Raw genomic sequence first — 11,967 nt, forward strand, 5'->3', positions numbered from 1 at the left:
CTCTTTTTTTTGTTTATATTATAATGAAAGCTTGGTCTGATCGCAGCTTTTATGTGCATCCTGATTCCCGGCCCACCACAGATATAAAATAAGCGAAGGGACCTTCCTCGACAATACTAATTATAAACAATACAGTCGCTTGTTCAACTTTGATACACTGCCATCTACGAACGTGGTTCTAGTCAAGATTGGGAGACGGCGACCATATTTATTCTCATATGTGTTCTTCTAGATCACATTCAGAAGGTAGACCATGTAAAAATGAAATTAAAGACGGGCTACCACGATCTGTTCTAGAACGAGAAAATCAGCTTTAACCGCGACTATTAACTCTTCGCCTCTTTTTTGTCAATTTGTTACCATCATATTCGGGGAAGGACGGGTCAAAGTCCGGGTGGAAAGCATGGACGAGGGGCGCTGTATTATAAATCCCCCCTGGCGCCCCCCCCAACATCTTATAATTTCTTAACGCGCCCTCTCTCTCTCCCCGATTAAGATAAACAATCCCAGGCAGACAGACAGACAGCACCACCATTAACGTTTTGTTTTGCTGGTGCTGTGGAGAGGCTGTCGATCGAAACTGCAAAACTCTCTGCCCCATCCTCCCCAATAAAGATAGAGATTGATCCCGGACAAGACAACAGCACGGAGGGAAGGGAAGTTTGGGAGCTGCAATGTCCGTGAAAGTGGAGGGCGATGTGCACTCCTGGGCGGGCAGCCTGCGCCTCGGGAGCCGTCGGCTGTTCGAGAGATCGGAGAGCGTCTTCTCGGCCTCCTCCGCGGCGTCGCGGAACCACCTGGACGAGGAGGAGTCCCTCAAATGGGCCGCCATCGAGAAGCTCCCCACCTACGACCGCCTCAGAACCGCCATTCTCAAAGACGTCCATGGCGAGGTCGACGTGACGGACATCCAGCTCGACGGCCGCCAGAAAGTCCTCGACCGCCTCGTCAAAGTCGCCGATCAGGACAACGAGCACTTCCTCCGCCGCCTCCGCAAGCGGATCGACAGGTAATTCGGACCTCATACTCCTCCTCTTCCTTCCTTCTACCTGTAATTCGTGGGCCCTGCCTTCCTTCCTTCATTCTTCTGATCACGTATGTTTCTGTGTGTGTTGAATTCAGAGTGGGCATTCAATTGCCCGAGGTTGAGATCCGATATGAGCACTTGAATGTCGACGCCGACGTCCATGTTGGGGGCAGAGCATTGCCCACCCTCCTCAACTTTTTCCTCGATCACGTCGAGGTATGTCCAGTTCCATGTCCAGAAAGAGGATATTTTTGTTGATGTTGCTGCTGCCTCAATTTATTGGTGGTTGGGTATTGATGTTCGAATTTCAATTTCAGGGAATTCTGGACACGCTCCATTTGTACATGGGCCACAAAACAACCATGAACATTCTTCACGACGTCAGTGGAGTGGTTAAGCCCGGCAGGTGAGCCACTGAAGCACAAGCATAAGCTCACAGGAAGACGTGAACTTGTTCAATTGCAGGCTTTCTTTTGACTCAAATTGTTCTTTCTACTGAAATTGGGACTCTTTGTGTACTTGTAGGCTTACGCTCCTCCTCGGCCCTCCTGCTTCGGGCAAGTCTACGCTCCTCTTGGCTCTCGCAGGAAGGCTCGACAAGAATCTCAGGGTATGCGCGCCTCTTCTTTTATATATATTCATTCTGTGCTTTGAAAGCATACACAAGTAAATTAGAGTAGCCTGCCTGCCTATTGCTGCAAACAGGGGAAAACAGAGGATCTTCTCATCCTCGCAAAAATGATCTCTTTATTGATTAAGAGGAGGATTTCATTGTGCTTCACTACTCACAGAAACATAATAATGAATGCAGGTAACAGGATCGGTGAAGTACAATGGGCATGGCGTGGATGAGTTCGTCCCAGAGAGGACGTCTGCTTACATTAGTCAGCACGATTTGCACATTGGGGAGCTGACCGTGAGGGAAACCTTGGACTACGCCGCTCGCTTTCAGGGCGTCGGCTCCAGATATGGTATGTTACTTTCTATTCTCCAGTGAATTGAGAGTTCTGAGTCTTGGTACTTATCAATGATGCAGCGCATGCTTATACTTAGTTTTTTATGCTCTCTCCCCTGTTTGCAGATATTTTGACGGAGCTGTCGAGGCGAGAGAGAGAACAGGACATCAAGCCAGATCCGGACATCGACATATTCATGAAGGTTTGTTCAGTTCTGTGATGTGAATTCAGTGTTTAAACGTTAAATCACTCGTGTTGGATGAAGGCTAACGGGAAGTTGTTGTTCAATTGAAGGCGACTTCAATCGAGGGACAGAGGACGAGCATGATGACGGACTACTACTTGAAGGTACTGAAAATGTTTGTTTGGACATTTGGGCATTTGGCATCTGAGGGTGTGGGTAGGGCTTTTGAATTTTGTTTTCAAATGGATTAATGAGATTTTGGGGGTTGGAACAGATATTGGGGTTGGACATCTGCGCGGACACGCTAGTAGGGGACCAGATGCACAGAGGCGTTTCAGGCGGGCAGAAGAAGAGAGTGACCACCGGGGAGATGATCGTGGGAGGTGCGACCGCGCTGTTAATGGACGAGATCTCCACGGGTCTTGACAGCTCTACCACGTTCCAGATTGTGAAATGCCTTCGCCAGTACGTGCACGTCTTCAAGACAACCATGGTGATTTCGCTCTTGCAACCTGCCCCCGAGACATACGATCTCTTCGACGACGTCATTTTGCTTTCCGAAGGCTTTCTCGTTTATAGCGGGCCCCGTGAATCCATTCTCGAGTTCTTCGAGTCCATGGGATTCCGCTGCCCTGAAAGGAAAGGCGTTGCTGATTTTTTGCAGGAGGTGAGAACAAGTTTCTTTGTCATGAGATTCTGGAGTCTGAGTTGTCACTAGTGGCTGCTCTTATTCCAGAGATTAAACCGATCTAAACATCATTGCGCATCATCTCATATGATATGTGTTGTGAATATAACAGGTGACTTCGCCCATGGATCAAGAACAGTACTGGGCAAACAGGAGCCAACCGTACCGCTATGTTCCCGTCAAGGAGTTTGCAGACGCATTCCAGTCTTTCCATCTCGGAGCGAAAATGAGCGCGGAGCTCTCAGTTCCCTATGACAAATCCAAATCTCATCCCGCTGCGCTGACTACGAAGAAATTCGGCATAGGCAAAAAGGAGCTCTTCAAAGCCTGTTTGGATAGAGAAATTCTTTTGATGAAGAGGGGTTCCTTTGTCCACATCTTCAAATCGATTCAGATCACTATAATCGCTTTGATTACGATGAGCGTCTTCTTCCGGACGAACATGCACAACAGGAATGTAAATGATGCAACCATCTACTTCGGAGCTCTCTTCTTCGGGCTAACGCAGATGATGTTCAATGGTTTTGCGGAGCTGTCCATGACGGTGGACAAGCTCCCAGTGTTTTACAAGCAGAGGAGTTACAAGTTCTTTCCTGCGTGGGCTTTCTCTTTTCCAGCCTGGGTTATGTCAGTTCCCACATCCATACTCGAATCTACGATATGGATCATCTTCACATACTATACCATTGGTTTTGCCCCAAATCCTCAGAGGTAACCATCATGACGTGCCTTCAGTTATATAGTAAACCGATGATGTTTGATAATTTGCTGGTGCCACAGATTTGCCAACAAATAAATCTGATCCCCTCACCCTGTAATGTTATGTGAATGCAGGTTTTTCCGACAGTGGTTGCTGGCCTTCTCACTTTCTCAGACCTCATTAGCTCTTTTCAGATTCTTGGCATCTCTAGGACGGAATCGAGTCATTGCAATGGTTTTCGGCTCCTTTGCCCTCTTGGTTGTTTTCTGCCTCGGCGGATTCATCGTACCCAGAGGTATGTATCCCGCTTTTCCCCACCTGCTCTCTCAAGTTTCAATCACTAGTACTAACAACGGTGATTACTAGATTGAATATTCATCGTCTGAAAGTGAAAACTAATGCTTTCCTCCCCTGTGCCTCTGCCAGGTGATATCAAGGGTTGGTGGATATGGGGTTACTGGATTTCTCCTCTCATGTACGCTCAACAAGGAATTGCGTCGAACGAGTTCCTTGCAAGCAGATGGCAAAAGGTACTTGATATTTACTTCCCACTACTTGCTACTTGTACTTGTCCCCAACTGGTACGAACTTCAAATTGGTTTCGCTATCCGAGAGTCTAGACTTAAAATCAATTGTTCGTTAATTTTGACAGGATACGGAGAATGTTGGTGTGACGCTGTTGCATAATCGCGGACTCTTTTCTGAGAACTGGTGGTATTGGCTTTCTGTTGGGGCGCTCTTGGGATACTCTGTTGTCTTTAATATACTCTACACGATGGCATTGCAGTATCTTGAGCGTGAGTAAACTTTAAAGTCGCTCCAAAATTGAAATCATGTTGAATACTATGCTTCACACTAGTACATGTAGATGATGTAACTAACGCCTCTCTCTCTATTTTCATCAGCCCTGGGAAAGGCGCAGGCAACAGTTTCGGAAGAGGACTTGAAACATAAGAAATATGCGACAACTGGTTTGCAAAACAGGGTCGCCCACGGCAGTGGAGTTGAAATGCAAAACATTCAGCGTGGGGGAATGGGAGAGATTCAAGCTGCTGGTAAGGAGATTAGATCCGGCCATGATGATTAGTATTGCCCGTCTAACATTGATGTGAATGTGACTCTGAATGTGAAAGGAGTGCCTAACTAATGAATTGTTGTTGCATGTTAAACAGGTGGGAGAAGTTCTAAACGAAAGAGTGGTAGCGGTGTTTCAAAGAGGTCTGATTCCCTGGTGACAAGCGCCCGTGAGGCAGGCAAGAAAGGAATGGTTTTGCCCTTCCCACCTCTCTCCATGGCCTTCCACAACGTCAGCTACTTCGTCGACATGCCCGAGGTATGCTCATGTGCCCACTCCCAAAGTAGTTAAATTCACCATTTGATCCTAAAGTGATTGAATTTCTCCCGAGACAATGTCGGTAATGGTGATTGCAATGTTGTAGGAAATGAAACAACAAGGAGTGACGGAAGACCGGCTTCAGTTACTGCGCGATGTGAGCGGGACATTCAGGCCAGGTGTGCTGACATGTTTGATGGGGGTGAGCGGGGCAGGGAAGACGACATTGATGGATGTTCTCGCAGGAAGGAAAACAGGGGGTTACATAGAAGGCTCTATAACCATCTCTGGTTACCCCAAGAAACAGGAAACATTTGCTCGAATTTCTGGTTACTGCGAACAGAACGATATACATTCTCCCAGCGTCACTGTCTATGAATCCCTCATATACTCTGCTTGGCTTCGTCTTCCCAAAGAAGTCGATCGCCAAACCAGAGAGGTACGTTTTACTGTTTTCTTCCGCAATCTGTTGCCGTAGAATGGTGGATTATAATCTAGAAAGAGTTAATTTTTTATCCAGTAGTGATTAAAATACGAGCGCGGGAAACCTTTGTGTTGAACAGATGTTTGTGGAGGAAGTTATGCGTCTGGTGGAGCTAGAAAACTTGAGAGGAGCTCTGGTGGGTCTGCCTGGAATGAGGGGGCTGTCGACAGAACAGAGAAAGAGGCTGACAATTGCAGTGGAATTGGTGGCGAATCCGTCCATTATATTCATGGATGAGCCAACGTCGGGACTGGATGCCAGAGCAGCTGCAATTGTTATGCGAACTGTCCGTAACACTGTTGACACGGGAAGGACTGTGGTGTGCACCATTCATCAGCCAAGCATAGACATATTCGAGGCCTTCGACGAGGTAATTATTTGCAGTTGCACATGAATGAATGAATGGATTGAAAGCCTTTACATTCATTCATTATTAGATGCTGTAACTTGTGGGTAAAGAGTATGAAAATGTAAATGTGGTGGAATGTTGCAGCTGGTGCTGATGAAGCGTGGAGGGCAGATGATATACGTGGGGCCTCTGGGTCACCGCTCAAAGGACCTGATTGAGTACTTTGAGGAAGTTGAAGGCGTTCCCAAGATAACAGAGGGTTACAATCCGGCGACATGGATGCTGGAGTCGTCTTCTGTTGGGACTGAGCTCCGACTTGGAGTCGATTTCGCAGATATATATCGCAATTCCCGTCTGTACGAGTAAGTGCATATCAGTATCAGTAGCTTTACACGACCTGCTAAGCCTTTTCTTTTCCCTCATGAAATGTGAGTTGTGATACATATATGTATGGGGTATTTGGCAGGAGAAACGAGGCCCTGATAAAGGAGCTGAGCGTGCCAGCCCCAGGGTCAAAGGATATATACTTTGAGTCGCAGTTTTCGCAGCCTTTCTTCGTCCAGACGTGGGCTTGCCTGTGGAAGCAGCATTGGTCATATTGGCGAAACCCAGACTATAATGCAATGCGCTTCTTTTTCACATTCTTCGTCGCCTTGATCTGTGGCACTATTTTCTGGAGGATGGGTCATAAGACGTAAGCCTCGCCAATTCCTCTTTCTTCTCTTCCCCTTACATTGCCATCCCACCTTCCTCCTCCTCACTTAATAATACTTTATTTCTCATGCAGAGGAGAGCAGAAAAATATTACCAATGCAATGGGCTCCATGTTTGCATCCGTCATGTTTTTGGGCGTCAACAACGCTTCAGCCGTTCAGCCCGTCGTGGATGTGGAAAGAACGGTCTTCTATAGAGAAAAGGCCGCGGGGATGTATTCGGCTCTCCCCTATGCCCTTGCACAAGTAACTACTCATTCTTAAACCCATTATTTATTTATTTATATCATTCATAAAAAGTTAAAATTATTCAATACGAGGGCATGAGTCTTTACGCTGGAATGAATTTTAAATGTGTATTCCATGCATTTGATTACTTTTTTTCTAACAAGAGCCACTTTCACAGGTGTTGGTTGAAATACCTTACATTTTTATTCAATCTGTCGTCTATGGATTGATTGTCTATGCAATGATAGACTACAAATGGGAGGCGGCAAAGTTCTTTTGGTTCTTCTTCTTCATGTTCTTCACATTCCTTTACTTCACATATTATGGCATGATGACAACCTCTATCACTCCCAATGCAAATATAGCTGCAATTATATCCTCAGCTTTCTATGGAGTATGGATGCTTTTCTGCGGTTTCATAATTCCACGCAATGTAAGTAATATTCTTGAAGCTCATGTAATCATATAATATTTCCTTCTCATCATATATTGATCATGCAAATGCTTTTTGCCATGACAGAAAATCCCAGTGTGGTGGAGATGGTACTACTGGGCAGACCCAGTTTCATGGACACTCTATGGATTGGTTGCTTCACAATTTGGAGACCTTGAAAATGATATAGCTATGACTGACGGCAATACAAAAATAGTGAAGGAATTCTTGAAGAGTTATTTTGGATTCAGACATAGCTTCCTAGGAGTTACTGCAGGCTTTGCAGTGGGATGGGGTGTCCTCTTCGCCTTCATCTTTGCTTTCGCCATCAAATATCTCAACTTCCAAAATAGATAGGTGTTGCAAGGAAACCCAACATGGCATCTACTAGCCTGATGTCAATTCATATTTTAAGTGATCATTTGAACTTTGATCAAATCTTTCCATGTAAGAGTGGTGGAGTGCCATTCGATCACAACAATGTTTCTACCCCACTTTTGTGTAGCAGAAACTCTCTTGATTTTATTTTTTTTTCCTACCAAGTTGTAATTATTTATATTTTTAATTTTATGAGATCTATGCAATGCCCTCTCAATTTTTAATTTTTGTACGTGATTACCACTACATGAGTTATGAATAATAGTTTTTGTTACTATCATTATGATGGTAATCCAATTCTACTAAAAAATGACTTTCTTTTGTCTTCTATTTCACCCAATGTATTATTCTTTTATAACAACTCCTAACATATACACTAAAATAAATTGCAACAACCTCAAAATCTAATAGAAATTATCCAAAATAAGCATTACAATGTTGGGAAAAAGGTTAAAAAAAAACATTCTAACAACTTTCGTTAACTTCTATAATACAATATTACAAAAAATGTGCAAGATGTAGAAGCAAAATCCAATGATATTCATGCAATAGATACAACTTGCACTCAAGTACTACAATAGAGAAGTACACTGTTATCATATGAAAGTATAACAAGTACAGGTCTTGTTTTCATATATTCTTAACAATAAGAAAGTTTAAAAAAGCATTCCAAGATAACAAATATTTAACTACAAAACTTCATTTCCAACATCTAATACATATACAAATTAAGTTAATGAACAAAGGAAACATGACCGTAATGAAACTATTTATGTCCTTTCAACCCTATATATCTTCAATTAGCGTAACAAATATAAAACTATAAACAACATCCATGCAAAATATTTGTACCTACATCAACCACACCACAAAATCTCTCTTCTGATGATGTTATATGTTTTACTAACAAACTGTGCCCAAGGAAGAAGTGCATGCATACTATGTGCAATCACATTGTTTGTATGAACACAGTGATGCAGTATGATCAACTACCTTGATGGAAATACTAAATGAGTACATAACTAAAAGTAAATTAAATTCCTATGATAAGATACAAACAATACTTTTAACTTGAATATTAATACTTCTAGATACAACACCTAAGACCTTATTTAACTAGACATATGTCTATAAGACCTACTAAGAAATTAATAGAGGGGCATGATCTAAAATAATTAGAAGATATCATTCACTTTAGAAAAATATTAGAAATAGATTTCAAAATTTGTATACTCAATCATAGGGATGTGATTGAATTAACTCAATACATTACATACTTTTGTAACTTGAGTTAGGAAAAACCAACTATTATTATAAAAAAAAAAAATAGAGAACAACAAATGACATAACTAATTAAACTAGTGGTATGAGATGGAATGATAACCAACTAAGAAACCTCATAAATTGCACATTTTTCTAACAACAACTTTGGAACCATCTTAACAACACATCATTGCAAATAGTGGCTTGCAGGTGGAAAAGAAGATTGTTCACTAGTTAAGGTCCTAGAGAAGAAGAAAATAAAAATAAGATAACCCCACTCATTTTTCAAAATGATCTTTTGGAAAAAAAATGTCTACTAAGAGAAGTTAAAAATAGAAGAAAAACTAATAGGGTTTATAAGAATCAAAACCTTAAGGATTTAACAAGAGCAGATTTCCCTAATCAGTCATAGTAGAGAGATGCATAATCTGGATTCAATTGTGTACCAATATTTTTGCATCTTTTGAATCACACTTAGTAATCCATCATCGGGATGAGAATAACTATAGGAGATAAATGATTAGTTGTAGACCAATCATAAACTATATATATCCATGTCAAGATATGAGAAGCAAAAGGTCACAAAGATCAAGGCAAAACAAGGTCAACTAAGAGAAAAAGATCGGGCTTAACCAACACACTCTAAGCATTGACTGCTTCGGTGGCTGGTGTGGGCCCAGATGTGAGGCATCTCTATCTTCAAGTTCATCGTTACGGGAGTCATTTGGTAGATGAGCACAAATTCAATTTTTAAACTCACCTCTTGTTCCTACCTGTGCCTGGCTCATGGGTTAAGTTACCACCCTGCTGAACATAATTTTGTCACATGTTGCTCTCCCTCAATGACTCTCATCTCTATTTCCTTCTATTGTGAAAGCATGATTTATAGAGGAGAAAGAATGGCATGTTGTAGAGAAGTATTGTATTTGCAAAATGTGGAAGGTGATGCAAACTATTTTGACAGAGTGCTTCATAGAAATGTGTTTCCAAGGAATGCCTTGCTCGTAGGATAACTAGTAAAAGGATTTGGTGAAAAGTGTTTGAAAACTTTCTAGAAATTTTGATTTGCAAAATTAAATCGAGATTCCTCAATCTTTGGCAGCATACTCAAACTTTCAAATGTAAATATCCTTGCAACTATCCTCGTAGACGTCTGCAGAGTGTGGAAGTAGGGAGAAATATGCCCCACACAAGAATACAAGTTTACAGAATGATCTACTTGCAAGATATTTCCAAAAAAACATATTTGTTTCAAAGTTTTCAAATTTGTTCAATAAAATCCAATCTGTCGGTGTAAATGCAGACTCTACAACCTTTGCTAGAGCCCTCGAGCTTTACGCGCAAACATAGATGCTACAGAATTTAGTTTAAAGCTAACATGAATAAAATGTGTAGTAAATATGTTTCATTATAAAAGGGGGAAAATATATATGTACAAGGCTTGCCAATATTGAGAAAGTTAGTATAAAGTTCGTGCAAGTCTATGGTGATTCAAAGTTGATACCTAAGTATGTTAGATTAAATGTAAAGCATATAAGTATCATATTTGCATATAAGATTTCTTTTATCATCTATTCCTAGAAACAAGAACAAACTATGACAGACAAGAATGCCTTATTAGGCTCAATGAAATATTTTCTTTAAAAGAAAATGATGTCATCAAGCTAAGCATTTAAGTTAGAACCAATGAATTTAATTAGATGGTATTCAAAACAATAGAAATATTATTCAATACATCTAACAATATAATGATAAGTATAGAATAAGTCATGAAGTTAAGAAATGTATGGTGATCAATTTATCTAAAATAAATGGAAAATAATTTGTCAATAAAATTAATAATTCTAGAACTCATGCTAAGTTTACATGATTACTATAGAGAAGAAAGATAGTAACATGTAAGTTAGATCAAGGAAATACATAGGTCTCCTTAAGAAAAATTATGAAAACAAGTAATACACTAAGAGGGAAATCTAATATGTTTAATTAGCATCTACACCTAATATGACCAAGACCAAGTCATGGTCAATGATTATAAGGAATTGAAAGGATAGAACAAGTATATAATTCAACACACAATCAAACTCATTTCTAAAGAAAAATTAGAGAGCTACCAATAATGAATTATGGAAGAGTGTACCAACAATCTTACTTCATGAAAAATATATATTTTTCACTTGTTTTCTCTGTCTTCAAATTTTCATTACTTTCCAAACATTATTTAGTTAAACATTGTAAATTTGACTACATTTCACTACATTTGTTGATCACACAATTTGGTTGGGGAACGTGTGCTACTTTGACTCATCAATATATAATGTTATATTTTTAAAAAAATTAACCACTATAAAGGTATAGATATTTTTTTTAGCTATTACTAGGTAGACAAAATACTAAATAGTTTTATACTTCAAGAATTTGTCAACTTTCTATAGCATTTAGTGAGAAAGGAATTAGTAAAAGGTACACTACTTAGGAGAACTTGTGGTATGATATAAATTGAGATTCATTGATCCATCTACACCACATTTATTCTCAAATACTCTTTTGCACATTAAGCTAACTACACATTGAAAGACCATAAATGTTTCCATCACCATTGATCATTATCATTCCTAAAGCTATGGGATACCATATAAACATTACTTGCAATCATCTGTAAGAAGTCAAATTAAATATTTGAGTCAAGAGTGGAGCTTGAGCATTGTGTTGGAATATCATCCAAATTTTGTAAATTGCATATATTTATAATTAAATATCTAAATCTTAGAAAATGTTGGAAACCCTTAGCCCATTATAGCAGATTGAAACTCATTTATGATGAAAAATTAATAATTTTTATATCATATTTGGATTGTGTGTTGTCTCATTGCACTATATGGTCAAATAATTTTTAATTTTATCCTCCATCTATGACTACATCAATGTGGCATGTACTTATCAATTTGATTATTTGAAAGCTAGTATATCTTTGTTAGTACTCGAATTGTGTTTCCAACTTAGTGCTAGTGAAAAAATGAATGGAGAGATTATCTTTGCAAGATTTTGGAGAGCTACATTGAGTCTTTTAAGAGACACTACTCTACTTTTTATGGATGTAGTACAAGATCTTATTAGTTTTTAATCCTAGATAACTTCTCAAGTTTTAAATAAATGTTAGTATTAGAAGATAAAATATATCACTCTTTCCTATATTAAAAAATATATAATTCATTCTAGAAAAGAATGACA

The 11,967-nt window shown here is 39.9% G+C and overlaps 1 protein-coding gene across 1 annotated transcript; it reads left to right on the top strand.

Annotated features, from left to right (window-relative positions):
- The first annotated feature begins 355 nt into the window (after nt 1-355).
- On the top strand, nt 356-7,697 carry LOC149556828 (pleiotropic drug resistance protein TUR2-like). Its single transcript, XM_089831389.1, has 21 exons — nt 356-1,009; nt 1,123-1,243; nt 1,345-1,433; nt 1,553-1,637; nt 1,839-1,998; nt 2,109-2,185; nt 2,278-2,331; nt 2,442-2,834; nt 2,968-3,566; nt 3,690-3,850; nt 3,982-4,085; nt 4,208-4,352; nt 4,461-4,610; nt 4,728-4,888; nt 4,995-5,327; nt 5,452-5,742; nt 5,866-6,083; nt 6,188-6,415; nt 6,509-6,680; nt 6,841-7,095; nt 7,183-7,697. The coding sequence occupies exons 1-21, from the start codon at nt 675-677 to the stop codon at nt 7,450-7,452; spliced, it is 4,401 nt and encodes a 1,466-aa protein (XP_089687515.1). The 5' UTR covers nt 356-674; the 3' UTR covers nt 7,453-7,697.
- Nucleotides 7,698-11,967: the final 4,270 nt, after the last annotated feature.

The sequence above is a fragment of the Cupressus sempervirens genome, chromosome 5 (genome assembly GCF_028749045.1).
Source record: "Cupressus sempervirens isolate cs-2001-9-10 chromosome 5, ASM2874904v1, whole genome shotgun sequence".
Classification (NCBI taxonomy): Eukaryota; Viridiplantae; Streptophyta; class Pinopsida; order Cupressales; family Cupressaceae; genus Cupressus; species Cupressus sempervirens.

Bases quoted from the DNA above. Each gene is read 5' to 3' on its own strand.
- LOC149556828 (XM_089831389.1), top strand. From the start codon at position 675: ATGTCCGTGAAAGTGGAGGGCGATGTGCACTCCTGGGCGGGCAGCCTG. The intron at 3,567-3,689 runs GTAACCATCATG...ATGTGAATGCAG, and splicing joins TTTGCCCCAAATCCTCAGAG to GTTTTTCCGACAGTGGTTGC. The intron at 4,353-4,460 runs GTGAGTAAACTT...TATTTTCATCAG, and splicing joins GGCATTGCAGTATCTTGAGC to CCCTGGGAAAGGCGCAGGCA.